General features: G+C 40.8%; 1 protein-coding gene across 2 annotated transcripts in view; it reads left to right on the top strand.

Annotated features, from left to right (window-relative positions):
- RFX2 (regulatory factor X2) overlaps positions 1-4,915 on the top strand; it is an 83,229-nt gene extending 78,314 nt beyond the window's left edge. For both annotated transcript variants that reach the window (XM_044670740.1, XM_044670748.1), the window contains exons 15-16: positions 883-925; positions 2,584-4,915. In XM_044670740.1, the coding sequence (XP_044526675.1) occupies positions 883-925; positions 2,584-2,693 (153 nt within the window). In that variant the 3' untranslated portion in view covers positions 2,694-4,915. The remainder of the gene's footprint in view (positions 1-882; positions 926-2,583) is intronic.
- The last annotated feature ends 19,171 nt before the right edge of the window (positions 4,916-24,086 follow it).

Below are 24,086 nucleotides of genomic sequence, written 5' to 3' on the forward strand. Positions count from 1 at the left end.
TGGAATTCTTGTTTGAGAGCGTATTTTTGTATTACATATGCAAAATAAATTATGAAAGCATATTTTAATTTCTAAGAGAAATATAGTTGAGTTTATAAATGCATTTGAAATTAATCACTTGGATAAAGAAATGGCTCATATAAAACACAGGTTAAAGTTCAAAAGGTCTACAAGGGTACAAATGGCTTATAATTATTCAGTTAAGAGACCAGGAGCATTCCCAGGCCTTCAATGTAAATATAGCAGAAAAGATAAGATATCTTAAATATTTCTATTGAAATTCATTTTAATGCATAGGTTATTTTATTTGGCCAAATGCTATTTCTTTCATAGTGACAGCACCACCACTACCTAAATGAAATTCAGTTGTATTAGTTTATTCTACCTGTCTATACCATTTATGACATGCAAGTGAATTATCAAAATTACCCATTAGAGAGGGATCGTATTCTAGTGAAGTGTCCCTGGCTAACCAAATACTTAAACACTTTGCTCTTCCAGTTTAGCATTCCCTCTGCCTTTCAAACTGAATAGAGATCTTAGTATATTTGACACAATAAAAGTGGAGGCAGACATAACCAAAGATCTGAAAGTATCACAGCTTTTATGAAGCATAACAACAGTCATTAAATAATTAAATAAATGGCCAACAAATACCTTGAAAAAACAAACCAAAGAAAGTTCTCCTTTTGTGGAAGTCACTTTTGACAGAAAGCCCCTTGAGGGCTTGAAGAAGCTCTTATCTTTCTATATTCCTTGGGCCCTTACAGTATCTTATATGAAATAGGTGCTTAAGAAGGATTTATAGTATTCTACTGTAAATTTAATTGACATTCATTTGAATCCCTTTATTCATTAGAAGTGTTGAATTTTCTCTTTCAGTTCAATGACCTTGCCTCCCTGTCACTGACACTGCTAGATAAAGGTGTGTGCCAACATCATTTACTTGTTTTGGGGTGGGGAGGGATCTACGAATCATCCTTCTCTAGATGTGGGCTTAATAGTAATTCTTAATTTAGGTACTTCTATCTGTAATCAACAAGTAGAATTAGGAATTTAGACATAAAATTATAAGAATAGCTAGCATACATATAGTGCTTTAACATTTACATTTACATATATTGACTCATTTGGTTTCCACAACAACCCTGAGAGGTAGGTCCTATTACTGGCCCTATTTTTTAGATAAGAACACTGAGACTGTGCAAGGGCTTGCCCTGGGTCCTACAGCTAGTAAATAACTTGAGGCAAAATTCCAGTCCAGCACTCTATCCACTCCACTCCACTCCACTGCACTCCGTAGTGGCCTGCATGAATTTAGGACCCACAGGTGATGAGAACCCAGCCCAGTGGAAATTGGAGTTACATTCAAAAAGATGCTCCCTTCCTGTTCAGACCCAGCTGAGACACAGAAAAGAGAAAACTTTGTTCTCAAGCCAATATGCAGATTTTTATGCTGAATCTTGAGTTCATTTCATCCCTATAGGCAAAGGAAAATAAGGCCTCCACATACCAACTCTGGCGACCAGTCCATGGTTCCTTGTGTAATCATTTTGAGTTGGTATACTGGGGACCCACTTGGGCTAAGGAAAATTAAGAGAAAAGACCAGAGAAGTTTATAGGATAGTATTTTTGCCACTGTCCCTTTATAGTCCAGTTTGGAGAGGGGAGGAAAGAAGGAAAAGAAATAAGTCCATATGTGAAGGTGGCACAGGATACATCCAAATAAATGAACACTAGGCAGATTAGCCATTCAGGAGGTTTTCTGAATCAAGCTTATCTCACTGGGCCACATACTTCAGAAATCTCATAGAGAACTGGTAGGTCTAAGGGCTAAGCCATTGTCAGTAACCATGGTAGGAATTTGGTAAAATATCACAAGATTGAAGAATTGCAATGCCCCAAATTTCAAGAAGAGGTAAGAATAATCTACATACTAAAGGCCAATAAGCTTGTCTTTTACTCCCAGCAAAATTCCAGGCCATATTATTAAAGAGTCAATGGTGAACATTTAAACAAGGAAGTGATAATCACAAAAATGAGTGGTGGAGTGCCCAGAAAAGGGCTAACAAGATAGTGAAAGGCCTTAAGACTATATCTTATGAGAGTTAAGCTTTTGGGGGTGGGTGGGGGTATGGGAGGCATGATAGTTATTTTCAAGTATTTGAAGGATTGTCTTACAGAAGAGGCATTAGACTTGTTCTGCTTGGCCTTAGGAATAGTGGGTAGAAGTTGCCAGAAGATAGGTCTAGGCTTAATGTAAGGGAAACATTCTTAATTCCTAATCAGAACCATCCAAAAATGTTATGGGTTGATTTGGAAGGTAGAGGGTTCCCCTAAAGGTCTTCAAACAAAGGCTAGTCAAGTCAACAAGCATTTATAGGTACCTGCTATGTGTCAGACACCGATGATTTGTTGCTCATGTTAGTGGGGATCTTTGTTCAGGTATGGATTGGACAGGGCCCTTCCAACTTGGAGATTCTGTAATATTTAAGTATCTATGTCTTAGTAGACTCCTTACATACAAATTCCCCTTTTCTTTTTTCCCCCATGCCAATCTACTGTATCAATTGTTGTCTGCAGATGACATCAGTGATCTCAGCAGTGAAACAGACACAGATGCCCGTGGTCTGGGTGAGCCTCTGGTGAAGCGGGAACGTGGTGATCCTAATCACTCCCTACAGGACATCTAGCACTTTGATTTGTTTTTGAGCAGAAGAAATTTCACAGGATTTCAAAGGATCTGGGTTTAGAATTCCTGAAACCTGGATTTTATAGAACTCCACCTATTAGTGCCTCTTAGATTATGTAAATGTTTACTTCTACTCAAAGAAGGGTTTCTGAAAAGGGGGTCTGTCCGTATATAAAGGATGCAGTATTTTTAAAGAGGGAAAGCAGTTTTAAAATATTACAGAAATTCAGATTGGGAAGATGTTTCCTTCCCATTGGGTAAAAAATGTAGTACATGTAGTACATTGAGAAGGGAGAATGGATTCTGAGTGAAGTAGTCGTACATCTGTTATTTCAGGTAATGTTTCCATCACTGTGAATGAATTGCTTCTCTGTTGGCATTCTGAAATGCTGGTGCCCAGTCCCAACCAGTGACAGTTGTTTTAGGATGACTGATTTGGAGCCTGGGGCATGTTGAGTTGGTCATCGCCCTCTAGCGGTTTTAATTCCTCTGTGCACACATTTCTGCTGCAACCTTGACTAGTTTTCACTATGGTAGAAGCTCAGGCAAAGCATGAGAAGTGACAGATTTTCTGGTTTCCCTACAGGGTTTATCAGGAGAGGTTGTCTGGCCCACATTTGGGAAGTAGAAGCATAAAGTCTTCTATTATACTTCTGTGGGCTTCAAGGAGGCCCTGGCCTCTCTGCTTTCTTGTTGAGTGGTGTTTTATGGGAAGAGTTTATCTGCCCATCTGTCTGCCTTCCCCACCTCCCTAAACTGGGCAGTTTATTTTGCTGTAGGAAAGGCAGGCAAACTTATAGAATTCAGATAGCCTCAACATATGTACAAAGGGGTTTCTGTTTGACTCTAGATACCAAAGGATTTTCTAGAAATAGCAGCTAACCACCAAGTCCCTGTACTTCAGCTTCAGCAGCTCTCAAGCCAGGTGGCACAAAGAGAAAACTAAAGAATTAGAGCACATAGATTTTTTTTTTGTACAGAGAATAAGAACAGTCTGCAAGCTTCAGTTGTTGGTTTTATTTTATTGAGGAGTAATTTTGCTTTTGGAAATTTGTTAGAGGTCATATTTACCATCATGCCAAATTGCTGAGTGTCTGCAATGAGATTTTTACCAAATCTGTGAGCTGAAGGGGTGGTGGGCAGGGTAGGGGGTTATCAGTGTTATAGGGCAGTGCCTTAGTGAGGACCAACTAGCCTGCTTTATTTTCCGTTTCTAGTTGATATCCAAACAGATGTGCCTGTTACTCATCATACAAAATCTGAATCTATATCTCCTTTCCCCCTCATTAATTGCCAAGGACTGCTTTGAGCTAGTGACATTGTAGCAATCTGATGTGGGGGAACAACCATCCTTGTATTGTCTCAGTACATAAATGTTCTCCTTTGTGGAAGAATACAAATGCCTTTGTGGTCTTGAACTTAAAATTTTTGTAAAACATTAACATTTGCATTATTGGTTAGCTCCATGGTAACAATTCTGTGCCAAAACCAAATTGCAAAAAAAAAAAAAAAAAAAAAAGAAAGAAAGAAAGAAAAAAATCTCAAACCTGGTTTAGCATTACATTATGAAAGGTAATAGGTTTTTTTTTTTGAAATGTTTATACTGATAGTTTTATGCTCTGATGATTTTTTCAGGATTTTCTTATAAATGTGTATATTTGAGTATATTTTGTCCCAAATATTCTCCTATTAACGCAGAAGGTACTAATAAAACTCAGATGGCCTTTTAAAAATGACTCCATGAGAAGTGGACAATGTGTATGTTGACAGGGCTCTTTACATTCCTAAGTCTATGTGGACTTGTACAGGAAGAGTAAGAAGTAAAGAAAACACATTTTTATTTCAGAAAATCTGTAATAGTTACAGGGTTTGTCTGGTTTGATGCTTCAAGTTCTTTAATGAAGCAAGGCCAAAAGAATGTTTTTTTAGAAATCTATCCCTTTTCCTAGAAGAAATTTATGCTAATTTTTTATGGAATGTGATGAATTAGTTTTTCTTTCACATGTGGTGACCCATAAAAAAATGAACTTCTGCCTCATGATATAACTATTCCGTTGTAAGAATTCCAACAAGCTAAGATTGTCAAGCGCAGGTGTCTACCACAGTGACATATATTTGATTAGCTCTTTTGATAAATGCCAAAACTGATGTGCACAAAAATCTCATTGACACTTTCATTTTTAATAGCAATAAACATATTGAATATGCCCATCTTGGAAATAACATTCCATGTTTTGGACTTTGGCTTTGTCTTTCATTATATTTTTGCCCTCCCAGATGGCCCTACTTGGATTTCTGGTGCCTGTGGATAGATTCCCACCCCGGGTGGTTTTCGTGATAAAGCCACAGTGGGGTTAGAACTGAAGTACAAGGCATGCAGAAAGAAGCACTGTGGGCTTTTCTAGCCAGTCTGCTGCTCTTATGGAGCTGGGTATTAGATATTGCCTTGGCTGAGACACAGGAGCCATGGTCTGCTGCTATACTTCTGCCCTTGGCCATATCGATGTAGCAAAAGGCTTTTTGCACATTTCAAACATCTGACCCTTACTCCAGCTCTTTAACATCTCTGAGCAGATCCCTACCCACTGTAAAAATTAATCATTCTACACCAGTGTTCACATACACATATCACAATCATCTAGAATTGTTTGCTTTTGCACTTTTGAGAAGCCCTCAGATATGGTTCTAGGAATTGGCCTTTGAGTCATGGATCAAAACTACACCCAAGAAGAACTTCCCTGGACATAAGAGGAATCACAAAATGGTTTGTCTCAGGAAGAAAACTGTTTAATGTGAAAACAATTCAGAAAGAGTGAAACAAGCAGAAATAATTGCTGTTTCTTTAAGCACTTTAAGACTTACAAAGCGCTTTCCATTTAACAATCCTGCGAAGTGGCATTAATCCTGTTTTACAAATAAGGAAACTGGTTTACAAATAAGGAAACTGAGGCCCAAAGAGATTAAGTGATAAGTCCAGCAGCCAGGTGGTGTCAGAATTAGAATTCAAACTCAAGCTTCTTGATTGCCAACATGTGGTCTGATGATCCAGGGGCCATGTTCATATTATGGCTGCTCAGGGCTGGTCTTGCTGTATTTTTTCCATTTCATTTTACAAGTTGAGGAATTCTAAAGGCTCAGGCCTTCAGTGTACCAGAAGCCCAGAGTTTCATCCACTAAATCTAGTAGCATTTTAATGAAGAGGTCATTGTGAGAAGTTATCACCCAGATACCAGTGTTGAAACCACCTACCACACCTCTCATCTCACAAACTGGATTAAAAATCCTTTATGTAGAATTTTGAGTCCAGTTTGTTCAGCACTCAAGATAGCATGTAACAACTCAAACAATAACTATTAAGCACCTATTATAGGCACTATACTAAGTGCTATGGGTATAACATACTAAGGGTAGAAAAAGGTAGAAGATAGTTCCTCCCTTCACAGGGGGTTGGGAGAATGTACCTGGTATATTGGGAAGGAGTAGGGGTAGACAGACTAAGATGACTTGAACCTTATGAAGTGGCAGCACTGGGCCTCCTCCCTGATGTCTGTCTTCATGCTTTCCAGTCAGAGAGAGCCAGGAGTCAGAGGCCTGGGGGAACTGAGGAGGGCTGAATTTCAGAGCTGACTCAGAAAGATGGCCAGGTTATAAGGATCTAAAGACCTACATCGCCTTCACACCCTCAAAACCAAACAAGATTTTATATTCAACTCTGGAGGTTATAGAGCAGTGATTCCCAAAGTGGGTGTTACCGCCCCCTGGTGGGTGCTGCAGCAATCCAGGGAAGCGGTGATGGCCACAGGTACATTTATCTTTCCTATTAATTGCTATTAAAATTAAAAAAAAATTTAATTTCCAGGGGGCTAAGTAAAATTTTTTCTGGAAAGGGGGCGGTAGGCCAAAAAAGTTTGGGAACCACTGTTACAGAGCAAAGAGCCACTAGTTTATTGAATAGGGAGTGAGTGACTTGGTCAGACCAGTGCTTTAGGAAGATCAGCTGGACAGCTGAGTGGAGTGAGGAAAAACTTAAGGCAAGGAAACCTACCAGGTTACTTCAGAGGTGATATAGGCGTGCACCAAGAGTGGTAGCAGTGTCAACAGGGAGTATGTAGAAGAGACGTTACAAAGGAAGAAATAATAGTGCATAAATTCTTGTTGACTTGACCTACCATTCAGTATATATCATAATCCTATGTGAAAAGATTACTGGAAAGGATTGTCAGTGTCAATTTAGATGAATCTCTTTCCAGAAACTCAGAATTATTTAGTCCAACCTATCCCCTAAATCAAGAATCCCTCTAAAATAGATTCTCCAGACTTTGCTGGAGCCTCCATAGTAAGGGGAAAACTACTATCTTTCAAAACAGCCCATTTCATATCTCTATTCTCTTTTCTGATGGGTTTTTTTTTTTTTGTATCTTGCTCTTTACAACCAAGACTGTCCATTCACTGCTTCTAGTTGTGACCCCTGTCAGGTAGAACAAGTCTAAATCCCTCTTCTATGTGATAGTGCTGCAAATCCTTGGAAATAAAGTAGCATGCTACTCTTAAGTTTTCTATAGGTTATATCTTAAGTTCCTCTGCCCAATTTCCTACGACAGCTCTCTTCTTTCACTATCTATTTTAACCTCCTATGGACACATTCTTGCTCATCAGTGTCCTTCCTGACACTTGGTATTCAAAACTGAACTGAAGACTGCAGAGGTGATCTGACCAGAGCATATAATATAATACAGTGTAGCTATCACTTTCTCTAGTCCCCAATACTTGGCTTCTCAATGCAGATGAAAATCTAGTGGTTTTTATTTAATTGCAATCTCACATTATTGACTCACATTAAGCTTAGTCTGCTAAAGCCTCCAATTCTTTTTCAGGTGAATTAATGTCTAGCAATATTTCCCTCCACCTTGGATTTCTGAACTATTATTAAAACTTTATACTTATCCCTGTTAAATTCCATTTTATTAGATTTAGCCCATCCTAGATTATCAAGATCTTTATATCTATGAATTTGGTAAACATACCACTAATGCTTTTTTTTATTTAAATAATTGCTAAAAATGTTGTAAGTGGAGCAGATCCCCTTAAGAGCAGTCGGCATCAATGAATTTAAATGGCTTCATTCAACCATTTCTGATTTATCTAACTGTACTATCATCTCACCCACCTCTCTTCCTATTTTCCACAAGAATAGGCTTTGTAAAACACTTTCTAGGTAAACTCTTGTCTACCACATTCCCTAATGCTATCAGAAAACAATGCTAATCAATTATTTTTTCTTGGCTTAATCATGTATAGTGATATGTGCCTATAATCTGGCTACAGGGGATACTGAAAGTGGTGGATCTCCTGAGCATGGAAGTTCTGATTTATACTAGGCTACTATTATACTAGGTTTTACTATTGGGTGTCAACATTCAAATTTAGACTATTGGGTGTCAGCATTCAAATGGATGAGTCCTCAGGAACAAGAGACCACTAAGTTGCCTAAGGAGATACCAAAAAGCCCAAGTCAAAAACAGTCCAACATGACCAGAATAGGGCACAGCACCCATGCCATTCAGAGTAGGACCAGGAAAATAAGAGAGTAGCCCCTCCACTTCCAACCTGGGCAAGACAAGGAGATTCCGTTTTTTTAAAAAAAAAAAGTTCACTAACCATTCAGTGGCTCCACCTTTCATATTTCCCTATTCTTTTAGTAACTTGGGAAACAGTTCATCTATGTCTAGTGTTATGTATAAATCAAAGCTGTTATTAATAAGCTAAAGCTGTTATTGATAAGCTAAAACTGTTAAATTAAACCTATTTTGTAGATGGTTGTTAGGGGATTAAGCTATTGTATAGGTGGTGGATAAACATCCTGAAGCAGTTTGATACAACCCTTATTTATTTATAATAGAGGTGGGATAGAACAGGAGTTAGGAATAGGATAGGAAATCTCTTAACCTTATACTAAAAATCTATCTAAATCTCCCCCCCCCCCAATCTAACTGCTTTCTTTTCAGCTTCTTGTCTACTAGCAGGCCTCCTTAAACTATTCTCACTAAACTAAGATTAAAATTCTAACTTCCTTAAACTAAATTAACAAGTCTTTCTTCTTTAAATCACCTTAACTTCTTATCTGAAACCCCAAAGCTGCCAGAAGCCAACTTTCAGAGAGACCTCTTAACAGAGAGTCAAAAACAGCTCAGGACTTCTCTTCCCTCAAATCCAAATGGTGGACATCCAGTCCAGCAGCTTGGTTTGTTCTCACCTCACCATCACTGACTTCTTCCCAACACATTGTTAAAGATCAAACTCTAAATCTTCACTACCATTTTCTCCTGATAGAGAAAACTCCACTAACACCTTCCTAACTTCTTTCCAACCAAAGCCAGAGCCAAATGCAGATCCTGACTCTTCATTGGTTTTATGGTTTTCTCTTAAAGAGCAAGATCTCTCTGATCCTTCTTCTTAAAGTGACAGAGTCAGAGCTGTCTGTTTCTGTCTCTTATGGAGACAGCATACAAATTAAAACCTTCCTCTGACCTAAAACTTCTGCTCCTAACAAGATAAATGAAATTAAGAAATTTATTATAACACTAGTGACTTAACTCATCTCTAGCAGTTTACTACTCTTCTATTATCCTTCTATTTAGCTTGGGTATGAACTCTGGTAGTCATTTTGTTCCACCTTTTCCAATCTTCAGTGATCTTGCCCCTTGGCAGAGAAAATTGAAGCAGAGCAAGAGCTGCATAGCTCTTCTTTCCCTCATTAGTTATCATTGAGTCTGCCCACCACCCTGGGTTGACAAGCCCTGTTCCTTTCTCCAATCTTATTTTGTTCTTAAACATCTTGCATGGCTGTGGCTCAGTCTGAGCCATAGGACTTTTGACATGAATTTTATGGGACCCTGCTCTACTTTTATGTTCATCCTCTATTACTTGCTCTTAATTCCATCATCCATACTTGTTTTATTCATCTGAGTTGAGTTCTCTGTGTCTAGACAACTGAGGTTTTTTTCAATGGAATTATTTCTCTTTTTATCTTCAGAATTTCATATATTAATGTTTCTTTTCCTTTGTGAGGTGACTTCCCTTAAGGAATTTTAATCTGTAAGTTTCTATCCTTTTCTGCACCATTTGAAATCTACTACCTAGAAATCTAGGGCTATTTGTTGTCTAGATTTCTTCTCATGTATTCTGTGGTGGAATGGCAATTTCCCAAGCTTGTGATGATTTCCACTTCAACAGCTTGTTCATTGAGAATTAGGTCCAAAATAGCAGCTTTCCTTGTTGGTTTCTCTAAATTTTGAATGATGAAATATTAAAGCCAAAAAATTATTGGCTGTTCTCTTTTGGTAGCAGGCTTTGGCAAAATAATTATAGATTTTCATCAGTTATACAATGCCTTCATTGCAGGCTTGTGTGTTATGCTTCCTGAACTTGTTTTCTCTTTCTGTCCAATTGGCCTTTGGTATATTTTGTTTACAATAATGTTTTTCTTTCTTCCTGTGTTTCTTAACCAAGTGCTCTTCACCATACTTTTCTCATATGAGAATATCTTCTTCACATGCCATGCTATTCTATATCTCTCTTACTTTTATCCTTCCCACCCTAAAAGGTATTACCTTCCAAAGCCATATCCATCATGAGTTCCATCCCAGTAAGCCTATGAGAGATCTCTGTTACCCATACTTTGTGCATAGACATCTGAGGCCATGGATTTTATAGTTGAGTCCTTTCTTAGTTTTTCCCCTGTGAATTTCAGTTGTCTTTACTGCTAATCTTCTTACATTGTAACTATGCTGCAAGATATTTCATTTGGTGGATATCTGCAGATGGTTCTCTCCACCCCCCAATTTCTTTTCAGTTTTAAGGGCCTTCTTTATTAGATTTACATAACTATGCAAGACATTTTCACCAGCCCTTATTACAAATCTGCCCAGGAGCAAAGGTCAAGAAATGCCAATCATTTTTTTTTTCAGGTACCACATTTCTATCCAGCTGTTTACTTTCCAGATAAACATATACTTTCTGTTGGTTATCATGATGGAAATAGAACCTGTGTTCCTAAGGTTTTCAGACTCTTGCCCAAGAAACTAAGCTTAACTTTTCTGGTTTCACTTCTCTCATCTGCAAAACAAGGGGATTCAGCTTGATCTGAGCATCCTTCTAGCTCCAAAATTCTAAGCCTTTATCAGTTATTGCATCTAGTTTTGAGTTTCCATGAGCCTTTAAGATTTAGGTTGTGGGTGCCTTGGACATCATGGAAGATAAGATGGATGAAGAGCATTGGCATCCATGCCTTTTTCACTTTTGCAACATCTCTTGGAATATGCCTTCTCTCCTCTGACACTGCTACCAGAGCTGGAAACACTCGTCACCTCATGCCTGGATTATTGTAAAAGCCTGCTGGTGGGTCAGCTTGTCTCAATTCTCTCCCAACTACATTTCATCCTCTATTTAACTATCAAAGTGGTTTTGTGTTAATTAAAATCACCTGGGGTTCTATTTGGAAGGATTGAGCCTCAATATATGTATCAATATATAGTGTTTGACAAACTTCCTGTGGACATGTGGGGGACCTTGGAACTACATTTCCCGTGGTCCAACGGGTTTCCTGTTTTAGATGACCTCTTCAAGATGAGGGACGGCTTTAAATATTTGGAAAGTGGTTTTGAACTTCCTCTTTAGCTACCTGGGCGCGCGAAGATACGAAAGGTAAAATGGCTGATGCGGCAGTTTGAAGGCTTACAGGCGTGTGGTCTAATAATTTATCTCTTATCAGCATGGCTTTTATTAAAATACTATTCTCCCTTTTAATCTTGGCCTTCATCATTTTTAATAATAACAGTTTTTCTTGAGCATAGATCATCCTCTCACTCCCAGTATGGCCTCCATGATCAAATACAAAATGCTGTAATTGCCATTCAAACCCCTTCATAAACCTATCCTCCTTCTACCTTTCCATTCTTCTTATACCTCATGTTCTCTTCAATCCAATGACAATGGCTTCCTTGCTATTCCACAGACAACACATTTTCATCTTTCTGCTCCAGGAATTTTCTCTGGCTGTCTCCCCATGCCTAGAATGTTCTCCCTCTTCCACTCTACTTCAAGACTTTCCTGGCTTCTTAGATTCCAGCTAAAATCCCTTCTTTTACTGAAAGTCTTCCCCCATCTTTTCTTAATTCTGGTGCCTTCTGTTAATTCTGATTTTTCCTCCTTGATTTTTGTGTATTTGCATATTGTACACCCCCTCCCCCCCAATGAGATTGTAAGCTCCTTGAGGGCAAAGATGACATTTTGCCTCTTCTTGTATCCCTACTGCTTAGCCCAGTGCCTGGCACACAGAAAATGCTTTAAAAATGGAGGCTGATGAATCGGAACTTCATTTCTAAAGGTAAGTTCAAGCTGCTGAAGTTTCCAAGCAAAGGGGCTAATGAGGGCCAGGTGGTGTTTTGGAAAGAAAACTACCTTCAGCACAGGCACAGGAGCATATGCTAGGCATAGTGACCCTGATGGGAATGCTCAGGCTCAGGATAACAGTCATGGAGACAATAATGCAGTTTCCCATATGTTGTCTCCTTCTCCAGTAAAGCTTGAGGACCAGAACAATGGGCAAAAACAGGAGTCAGAAAGGATAGGGGCCAAAGAATGGTTTCATTTACTTAGAAAAAAGAATTTAGAAAGAGCGTAATGCAAGATCACTCTAGAAAAGCAGAATGGCACCAGACTGTGGAAGTCTCAGAATAGCAGGCAAAGGCATTTCAAACTTGCATGAGAGATGAGAGGAAAACACTTAAGAACTTTGACCAGAGCTATGCAAAGGACATATTAATCTGGCACTGCGCACCTTAGAGATAGAACAAAGTGGTGAAAGAGAGACATGCCAGGAGACAATTGCATCATATGGAAAAGGGGGTATCAGGGCTTGTACTGGGGAGGCGAGTAGCTTTAGGCAGGGGGAGGAAGGCTTGTTTTATCCCTTGATAATTTTCCAAACTAGCTCAAAATTTGTCTAGAAATACCTCCGATTGCTTCTCTTCTGTTCTGATGCCTTACTCAAGGGATGCTTTGTTTATAGATCACCGTGAAACCATCCTTGTGTTGTTCTGCTTTGCTTTTCCCTCAGATGCTATGTGCTTCTAGGGTCAACTCTTCCTTTTTCATCTCCCCCATTGTGCCCAATGATGAGCTTTGTGTATGGTAGGCATTCTGCTTGATGCTGACTGGGCTACCGTCTCTGCCTGTGTGACTCGGCACAGATCAACAAGACGATCCACAAGGAATTACAAGGAATGTAAAGCACCAACACAAAGAACTTTGAAGTATTCTGCTTCCCCCAAGAACACAATAACCTGCTTCCCAAACCCTCTAAGATTCTGCTATAGTCCTATGCCAAAAAGCCACCCTGCTGCTGTCACTTTGTGACCTCAGCCAAGCTGCCTCCTCTAGTTAGCTTTGATTTGCTCATCTGCAAAAATGGAGGTGTTGGACTAAATGACAACCTGGTAGTGACCCTTGAAGCTACAGGATTCCAAGACCTGACATCTTGTATTCCCGACTCTGCTGACCTCCAGTGGTCACTGTGTGGCATGGCCTTCTCCCACTTCTGGGGCTTCCAAACTGTTCTGTCTCCTACATCAGATTGTTACAACTTCACTCCTTCACATAGTGCCTGCTACCGAGTAGGTATTTAACACATTTTTATTCTGTCTCTCACACATATAAACATACACACACATATACATACAGTTCCATCTAAGGATGGGAAAAGAGAGGAAAAAAGATCCAAGTGGCCTGGAGGTCAGGAGGCTTGGGCTGCACTGGCACTTCTGGTACAGATTTGCTATGTGACTGTGGGAATGTCCCCTCACCTCTCAGACTACTCAGAGGCTGCTGTGTGATACTGAGCAAGTCACTAATTCCCTCTGGGCTTGTTTCCTGTCTGTAAGATGAGAGTTGGTTTAGATGAGCCCTAAGGTCTTTTTTAGCCCTAAATCCTGATAGAAGTAACTATTTCTCTGATGCCTTCCCACAATGTATGTCACTGAGGAACCCCAGAGGTATAAGCTAATGCTAAAGGCTTCATGATCGGTATCTCCAATACTGTGCATAACCAGGTGTGTTCAATGAAGGTTTTTCCTTGGTGATAATTAAGAATTTTTAACTCGATTGAAACAGGAAGCCAAGAACTGAGCTGGAAGAAACCTTAAAAACCATCTCAATCTTTTCACAGGGTCACAGAACTTTAGAGTTGGAAAGGATTTCAGGGGCTATTTGTTTAATCCTGAAGCTTCTCTATAATACCTACTAAGCAGCTTATTGAGCCTTCCCTAGAAGCCACAGGGGAAACCCTATTCTATTCTCAAAGAAGATGAGGACATTGACTTTACTCCATTAGTCATCCCTTTTCTTTCATGTATCTTTAATATTTCCTGCTCTACCGACTTCTTCCCCTGAGCCTACAAATGTGCTCAGATCTTCTCTTTCCTAAAACAAAATATCTTTCCTTTACCCTATTATTCTATTGGTCTCGTTACCTCACTGGCCTCCTAAATTTCCATGACTTGCACCCTCACACATCCACATAGTCATGATCACTCTATGATTTTAGACTTCTCTTCCATGATTTTAAACGCTGAAATTTCCTTTCTGATGATTTCCTATCCTTCCTCTCTGTTCTGTTATTCCATCATCTGAGATCTGACCCTATAGTTAACCATTTCAGTTTCAAGTTATATACAGCCCTCTACTCTGGAATCCCTTGCTGCTTTGTCCTAACATTGCTTATATCATACCAAACCCAATCCCCAAGTTACCCCTTCTACCAAATAACTCATATGCCAATTGATTGCCAATGAGGGAAGGCACACCATTATGTTGATTGGGTTTTCTATCTAATCTCAAGTAAGCCCTCACTGTTGAGTGGTAATCATTTTATTTCATTCTTTTTTTTTAAACCCTTACTTTCCTTCTTAGAATCAGAACTGTGTATTGGTTACATGGCAGAAGAGTGGTAAGGGCTAGGCAATGATGGTTAAGTGACTTGCCCAGGGTCACACAGCTAGGAAGTATCTGAGGGCAGATTTGAACCTAGGACCTCCTGTCCATAGGCTTGGCTCTCAATCCACCTAGCTGCCCCATAAGTCATATTTCTTCACATTAACTACAACTTAACAAATACCTAAGTACAAAGTATTATGGAGATATAAAATCCAAATGAACAAGTCCCTGCCCAGGTGATAAAACACTTGGCATCAAATATTTATACAGGGGCAGCTGGGTAGCTCAGTGGATTGAGAGTCAGGCCTAGAAATGGGAGGTCCTAGGTTCAAATCTGGCCTCAGACACTTCCCAGCTGTGTGACCTTGGGCAAGTCACTTGACCCCCATTGCCCACCCTTACCACTCTTCCACCTGTGAGCCAATGCACAGAAGTTAAGGGTTTAAAAAAATTAAATTTAAAAAATGAAAAAATATTTATACAAATTTAGTACAAGACAAGCTGAGGAAAGGGCACTTGAGTTAATCCTTGAAGGAGTGTTATTTCTAGTCATAGAGGATAGTCTGAGCTATCACAGGAGCATAGGAATTAGTATGTTGAACTCAGGGAATAACATTTAGGGGAAAAAATAAAAAAATAATGTACCTTTTAAGCATGTCTTTTAGAAACAATTTCTTATCATTTATCAATATAATTGAAGAATTGTTCTGCTTGGAGAAATGACTGTACTGATATCTCATAATACCTTAGACAGTCTCAAATACAAGAAATGGAGTAAAATGTATAGGGATCTCAAGATCAAGGAAAAACCCAATATAGTCACAACTCAGGTTAAGGTAAAAAAAAAGTTAATGCTTTGCTCATTATTCCAGAACAATAATCACTTTGAGGCAAGGGCTTGGAGAATCAGTTTCCTAAAACCACTTAATACCTTTTTTCACTACATCCCTCAGAAGGTCATGTACAACCTCTCACTCCCAACTGAAATGGCCAAGAGACTTCTTCTATTTAGAGGATCAATACCCCAATCCTTTTAGGAATGAAAGACAGTGATCTTAGCTTGATGGCAGTTACTTCTCATTCTATGTTTGGTTCCTAACCCAAGTTCATTTTTTGAGGCCTTACTTTACACACCTAACTAAAAGACTGGGATTAGGTCTGTTAAAAGAAGGTGGGGGAAAGGATTTGATTGGAGGACATTTGTTACTGAGAAGTTTCATTAAGTACTGATAGTTTTCTTCCTTCAGGTAAGTCTGGAAAGGATGGTAACCTGGATAGTTCTTAGTATTTTCCAATTAACTAAAATTTTTTAATGTTACCACATGTGTGGAATTTGAGGACTAATGTAAAAAAAAAAAAAAAACCAAAAAACTAAGAAAGCTAGCCTAGAACCAGACAGAATAGCTTTAAATGTTAAGTTGAGAAGTTTATATTTTAATCCTAGAGGCAACAGGGAGCCATGGAAAATTTTTAAGCACGGGATAATAAGAGTTGACATTTGTTTTACAAAGTACTTTATATACATCATCTCATTGGATCCAACACTGTAAGGAAGGGGCTGTTATCCTCATTTTTTTGTTATCATTCCAGTTGTGTCAACTCTTTATGTGACTTCCCCGTTTGGGGTTTTTTGTTGTTTTTTAAATTTAGAAAAACCAACATAATGGTTTGCCATTTCCTTATTCAGCTCATTTTTCAGATGAGGAAACTGAAATGAGGTTAAGTGACTTGCCCAGGGTCTCATAGCTTAGTGTCTGAGGACAGATCTGAAGTCAGGTCTTCCTGACTCCAGGCCAGGAACTCTACCCACTTCACCATCTAGTTGAAATGGAGGCTCAGAGAAGATAAGTGATTTGCAGAAATCAAATTCAGGTCTTTCTATGGCAACTGTGTGTACAATATACTGGAAAGGGGAGTTATGGGGAAGTAGTTATGGGAAGTGGTAGGCTTTTGGGGGAAAATAGCATTTATATGTCATCTATGTACTTTGCACTATGCTAAGCACTTAACAAATATCTTATTTAATCCTCACAACAAACTTGTGAGAAAAGTAGCTACTATCCCCATTTTACAACTGAAGAAACTAAGACAAACCAATTAAGTGACTTGCCCAAGGTCACAGAACTAGGAACTATTTGAGGCTGGATTTGAACTTGTCTTCCTGACTACCACCTAGCTATCTGCTTGTTTATTGTTTTGTTGCCCAGAAAGCCTTCCCTTTATCCTATTAGCTTCATGTCTCCACTTTATTGTGCAGAAAGATTAATGAACTTTAGAATAATCAAATTTTTCAGACCTGGGTGGGATGGAGATCAATGATCTCCTTAGTGTGGGTGCTTCTTTTGGCCAGTGGAGCTCACAATCAGGACATACATCTATCCTTTATAATATCATGTCAAACACATTAACCACCTACTATGTTCCAAACACTGTGCTAACTATGGTGGATAAAAGCAAAGGACAGTTCCTGCTCTCAAAGTGCTCACAAACTGGTGAAAAATACTCTGTTCTGCCCACTTGAATAGGAACAGGGACAAGCAGTTATAGGCAAATAGGGAGGCCTCAGCAATAACTAAATAAAAGATAATGACCTAGAAAAGCTGAAACAGCTTTAAAAGGAAGCATTATGGAGTTCAAAATGGGTTTAGTTTGAAGCACAGCAAGGTGTACAGGTGGAGAAACCTAGCAGGTATCTGTTGGAAATATGGTATGATACAGACATATTATCTACATAGGGGTGACTTTTGAAGCTACAGGACTGAATGAGGGTTCAGAGAGAGAATACAGAAAAGATGGATGGCCAAGGATCAGTAAGGAAGGTTTTGCAGTAGTTTTAGGAGAGAGGCAGTCGGGACCTAAATGATGCAGTAGAGAGAAGGGAATAGCTATCAAAAATCTTATTGTAGAAAGGACAAGACTTAGCAATTGATTAGATATGAAGGTCCCACTTTGAGGAAGTGAGGAAGACTTGAAGGTGAAAACAAGTGCCTAGAAAACTGCCCCCAACAAAAATAGGGAAGTCTGGAGTTTGAGCAAGATAATGAGTTCTGTTTTAGATAAGGTTGTTTGAGATGCCTGTCGTACAGTTAGTGGAGGGAGGTGCAGAAGGTATATAGTGATGTAGGAAATTGATTAGTTGCTGAATATATAGATTTGGCAGTCCTCTATAGAAATAATAACTGAACTGACAAATCTTTAAGAGAGAGACTAGAGAAAGATAAAGGGCCCTAGACAAAACCTTTGAGGAAACCAAAGTTAGAGGTTTGGTAGATGGCAATTAAGCAGTTGGGGATGAAGAAAAGAAACAGGTAAGAACAAACAGGTCAATCCCAAAGGACTCATGATGAAAAAATGTCAGCCTCCAGAAGAACAACAGATGGAGTCTGAATGCAGACCAAAACATACTATTTTTCACTTTTTTTTTTTTTTTTGCTTTGTTCCAGGTTTCTTCCACAAAATCACTAACATAGAAATATGTTTTACATTACTGCACATGTGTAACCCATATCAAATTGCTTGCTATCTTGGTGGAGAAGGAAAGAATTTGGAACTCAAAAGAAATTTTAAATATTAAAAATTATTTTTACATATAATTAGGGGGGAAATATTTTTTTAAAAAAAGGTGAGAGAAGGCAGAGAGAATATCCAGGAGAGCGTAGTCAATAGTCAAAGGCTGTAAAGAAGTCAAGAAGGCTAAGGACTGAGAAAAGGCCCATCAGACTCAACAGATCATTATTAATAACACTTCAATCTTTAAAACCCTTCACTAGATCCAACCATCCCTTTGGTCCTATATCTTTCCCCAACTCATCTCAGCAGAGAAAAAAAAAGCCACCCACACTCGAAGACTTCATTTTCTCTTCCCTCTTCTAAACCCACGAAACCAAATCTGGCTTCTAACATCATCATACAACTGCTCTCCAAATTACCAATGATTTTTTAATTGACAAATCTAATGGCCTTTTCTCAATTTTTATCCTTTTTGACTCCTGCAGCATATGACACTTGACCACTATCTCCTGGACAATCTCTACTCTCTGGGTTTTTGACACTTTGTTTTCTTCTACCTACAAATAATCTTTGTAACGGAGATCCTCATCTAAGTCACACCTACTAATTATAGATATACCTCAAGTCTCTGTACTGGGCCCTCTCTTTTCTTTTTTATTTGGTGATGCCATCAACTCCCATATGTTCAGTTATTTATGCCAATGACTCCCACATCCAGTCTCTTTCTTGAACTTTGGAATCACATTACTATCTATTAGATGCCTTGCAGAAATCAAACTTGGGTCCAAAACAGAACTAGGTGTCCCATCTTTCTTTCCAAACTAACTTCTCTTCAGAATTTCCTAATTGTCCAAGGCACATTTTTATTTTTTTTGCAGTTACATGTCTAAACAATTTTTGACAATTGTTTCTTGACATTTTAGAATTCAAGTATTCTCCCTCCCTAACCTTCCTCTTTCCTCCAGGCAATGAATAGGTTATATCCATTCTTTTGTGTGAGACATATTTCCTTATTGCTCATGTCATGATAGAAGTCACATGTCACCGATACAATAAAATCTCATGAAGGAAATATAGTGGAAGGCAGCATGCTTTATGTGCTCTCAGACTCCAAAAGTTCCTTCTTTGGGTCTGAATAGCATTTTCATCATTAGTCCCTTATGGTTATCTTGGAGACTTGCTTTGCTAATAATGGTTTAGTCCTTCATAGTTGATCATCATATAGTATTTCTGTTACTGTATACACTGTTCTCTTGGTTTTGTTCACTTTACTTTTCATCAGTTCATATAAGGTTTTCTAGATTTTTCTGAACTCATCCTCTTCATTGATACAATAGTATTATGGCACAATAGTATTCCATTACAATCACATGCCACAACTTATTCATCAATTCCCCAGGTGGACACCCTCTCAATTTCTAATTCTTTACTACCACAAAGAGAACTGCTAAAGATATTTTGGTACAGGCAGGTCCTTTTCCCTTATCTCTTAGGAATACTGACCCTGCAGTGGTATTGCTGGGTCAAAAGGTATACATAGTTTATTGGCTCTTTGAGCCTGGTTCCATATCGGCACAACCAGTTTTCCAAATCAGCCTGGGTATATAAACTTGCTGTCATCACAGGCCCCTTCTTCTCACTTAGCTAATCAGTTGCAAACACTTGTTGCTTCTATTTCCATTAGAGCCTTTCTCATGCTGCCCCTGCTCTGTCATCACCACCACCCCCAACCACTTTTATAACAGGCTCTGGCTAGAAGAAACCTTAAAGATTATTTAGTCCTACCTTACTTTATATGTGGAACACCTGAAGCTTAGATGTTAAGCAGTTGATTCAACATTTATGGTTTCTGCTCACAAGAAGCTTGTACCTTTCATAGCAGCAGGGGTGGCACAGTGGACAGTGCAGCAACTGGAGTTAGTAAGATCTGGGTACAAGCCTTGACTTGGACACTAGCTGTATGATCCTTGGCAAATCACTTAACCTGTCTACCTCAGTGCCTTTATCTGTACAATGTGGATGATGATAATAGCACCCCCGCCAATAGTTGTTGTTTCGATCAACTGAGATATTTTTATAAAGCAGTCTGCTATAGAAATGCTAGTAGCAATTATCCTGCTGGAATGTAACATGTATTCAAGTAAAAACAAAATAATCTTAAGGGGGAAATACTAATAACTGAGATCAAGAAAAGCCTCTTTAAGGAGGTTATCACTGACACCTAAGGTCAGCGGAAAATAAGGGGCAATCAGAGTTAGACCCTAGAGTGGTGGTGGTGAACCTATGGCACATGTGCCAGAGGAGACTCAGAGCCCTCTCTGTGGGCATGCAAGCTCCCCCCCCTCCCCCCAGGCACTGAGTTCCCAGAGTTTGTTTCTAGAAAGCCAGAGGGAGGAGGCCCCAGGCTGTTCCTGTCCCCATCTCTATTGTAGCATGAGGACATTTCTCACATCCCCCATCCCTCTAAAAGGTTCACCAGCACTGCCCTAGAGGGTCATCAGTTTGGATCTACAAAGGCCCATCCTCAAGTTCTTTGGTTTCAAATACAGTGATTTCTCTACTACCCTTTGTTATGTTCAAAACCTTTGATTGCTCTCCTTATTTAGGCATTGAAATTCTTGCCTGGATTGTTGTAATAGTCACACAAACATAAAAACACAAGTCTTGCCTGGCTCTAACCCATCTTCACACATTACCTAGATAATCTTCCTAAGCCAAGAATTTTATGTCACTCCTATGTAAAGGACTTTGCAAACTTAAAAGCCTTATATAAATCCTAGTTTTTACTATTCCTCCATCCAGCCCCAACTTGTCCATCCTCAGTCTCTGACTTGCCTATGTTTTGACCAAGCAGAATGACTCCATAATTCAGTTCCACAAGCTTAAATGAGTGAGGTGTTGGGGCTACAAGGCAGAAGTAGTTCATGCCTTCATGGCATTTACATTCTGCTAGGGTTAATAACGGGTACACAGGTAAATACATCACAATGTAGCTGGGAAGGTGGCTCTGCTGCAGGGCCTGGAAGGCTGGAAGTGGGATGAAGAAAGCCTGGGCACAAGGGGAGAAAGCATCATTATTGGCAGAGGGAGGTTCGCTGGGGGGAGGAGAGGGGTCCTGTGGCCCCAGCAGTCTGTCTGCTCACTACGCCTTCTGTGTCCCTTGGTCCGTGTGAAGGGAGGCCAGCCCCTCAGGCAGCCTCCCCAGCTGTACCCTCACTCTCTTCACATCCCGTAAAGGGGCTCACGGCCTCCCTGGGCTCAGTGAGCACAAGGCTTGGGCGCCGCCAGAGCCCCACCCTCGGCAGAAGGTAGCACGTGGGCCGGGTCTTAGAGCTCACCCAGGCCAGGCCGAGCCCCTCTCGCCAAGGGGCTGCCTAGCCGCCGTCACAGTGGGTATCGCCACAGGCAGCCGAGCTCTCCCAAACTAAGCTCCGCAACCTCCCGGAGGGCAGTCGCATCTCAGCCTTTCCCGCCCAATGGGGGGCATAACGTAAGTCTGCACGCGCACGCGCGTGTGTATGTGCGTGTGTGCGTAGGGGACTGCGCACGCGCGTCGCAGTGGGTTGTTTTTTTTTTTTTTTCCCCTCCCCCTCTTCCATCTCTCCGCCTCTTTGGGAAACCATCCTTGCGCGCAGGCGCGAGCTCCACGGCGCCAGGGTTCGGGGCGTCCCATTTTGCTTAGTAAAGACCCCAGCTTTCGGCTACTTTCGGAAACAGGGACTCGGCTGTGGTCGGCTCAGGCCCTGGATCAGTGGCGGGTGCGCAGGCGCGGGACTCCCCGGTTGAAAGCAGGGGAGCTAGGGCCGGCGCGGTGCCTTGTGGGAGGACTTAAGGGAGCAAAATGGCGGACCTGGCGAACGAAGGTAGGAGAAGCGCCGCCCGGGGCAGCTGGTTGGGAGAGAGGCTCGAGGGGCCGTTGGCCTGAGGAATGGGAACCCTGGGTGCAGGGGCTCTTCCCTCCAAAGAAAATTGGCCCCGGGGCGCTGAGCAGGCGAGCTGGCCGCGGCGGCAGGCATCATGGCCCTCCTCCTCCTCCCTGCCCCGGCCCCATGGTCGCGGCCCGGGCAGCCCCCGTTCTCCTCAACTGTGGGTCTTGGGGAGCCGAGCCCTGCCTCCTCGGCTCCCCTAGCCTGGAGCCGAGCCCCATCCCTTTTGAGCGCAACCCCCAGCTCCACATCCTCGGGTCCCCGTGCCCTCGGGGGAGGCTCGGGCCGTTGGGCCAGAGGCGCGGCCTCGGGGCGCCCCGGGTTCAAAAGTAAACATGTCCTGGGCTACCTCACCACTTTCGGCCCTCGCCGACCTTGCGGTGGAAGCCCGCCCCAAAAAACTTTTTCTCTCCAGGCAGTGCCCCTAGCCAGCCATAGCGCATTCCTGCCACCCCCGTCCCTGCCCGTACCCCTTCCCTTTCTTGGCCCCTGCTCTCTGCGCCTGTCATCGCTTCTTCTTTCAGTTCTCTCTTAGGGCGAGAGCTGCGAGCGAGCAGCATTTGCTTTGGGGGCCCTCGGGCCTTCCCTTTATGCCGCTAAGGCGTGTTCCGGGGCAGCCTTCAGTGTTGCCGCCCTCGCTCTCTTCCCTTGAGCCTCCTGGAGGATCGCTCGGCCCTCCCCCTCTCCTTCCCTTCCCCCCCTCGACGCCCCCCCCCCCCCTCGGCTCTGCCCTGTGGCCTGCCGTTCCCTGCTTCTCTGCCTCGGGAGGACCGTGTCCTCCCCGCTGCTCTGTTGGACCTCGAGGGAGATTGGAGAGTCAGAAACACCCTTTGACTGGTCTCCTGCACCTTGGAGTGAGACGGCAGAATGATTTGTGTCCGAGACCTGTCTCATCCCTATTGTGACTCCTCTGGAGGGTACTGTCCAGAATTGGCCAGATGATGATGCTTCCTGTATTCTGGGACTAGTATCTACAAAACAGTTATACTTGATTGAGGAAGTCGTGACTCCTAGGTCATACTTTTAGTTTCCTTATATTTTTTAGTATAGGATCCTGCACGGGCCACCCATCTTGCTTTATTTTCCTGGATGAATAGCTTTAATGCGCTAAATTGAAATGATGAGAGAAGAGGCCAAGTGAGCATTACAAAAGACTGGTCAGAGTAAGGTTAAACATAAGAAAATGGTTTCTCGAAAAGTACAGTGAGAAGAAATATGGGTTTGAGGACAACAGTTAAACATAGGTGAAAAATTTGACCTTTTAGTACTGTCAGAAAAGTACTAAATGGAAATGAAAATAGACAGAGAATGCAGATAGAAGTCTTTAAACTACACAGATGACAAAGCAAATATTAAATATTTAATGAGCTGTTGACCTCTTAAAACAGGTAGGTATTAATTGGGTAAATAAAATCATTCTTTCAAAGGTATAAGGAATTAAGAAAATGCTGTCTTGGGTCCCCTCAGTATTCCATCCAGCTCAGGATTTATATTCATACCCTCTCAAAATCTTTGAAAATGATACTAAAGGATTTTTTTTTTCAGAGAGAATAACTGCCATTCCCCTCTGCTAGGTTTTGTCCTAGATTAAATTGATCCCTAACTTGCCCAGATAACTCACCAGACACTCTTTGTAAATTTGTCTTTTTTGAATCCTTTTGTATTTTCAGTCTCTTTCTCTTGAGATAAATTTGATAGGTTTATTACTCTGGAAAATGGGGTTTCAATTGTTTATAATCTTAAAATTTTTTTCTGTGTCAAGTTTAAGGGTGGAGACCCACTTCACAGTTACCCTATCCCTGTACCCCCAACAAATCTATTTTTACCTATGTAATCTAATAAACTTTATTTCATGTCGTAGCCTTTATTCCACTGAAAAGTCTTATTTTTGTAGTATCAGTGTTAAAGTCTTATTTTAGTAGTTCTCATAAGATTCTCCATTCCCTTGGTCATTTTAGTTTCCCTTT

The sequence above is a fragment of the Gracilinanus agilis genome, chromosome 1 (assembly GCF_016433145.1).
Source record: "Gracilinanus agilis isolate LMUSP501 chromosome 1, AgileGrace, whole genome shotgun sequence".
Lineage (NCBI taxonomy): Eukaryota > Metazoa > Chordata > Mammalia > Didelphimorphia > Didelphidae > Gracilinanus > Gracilinanus agilis.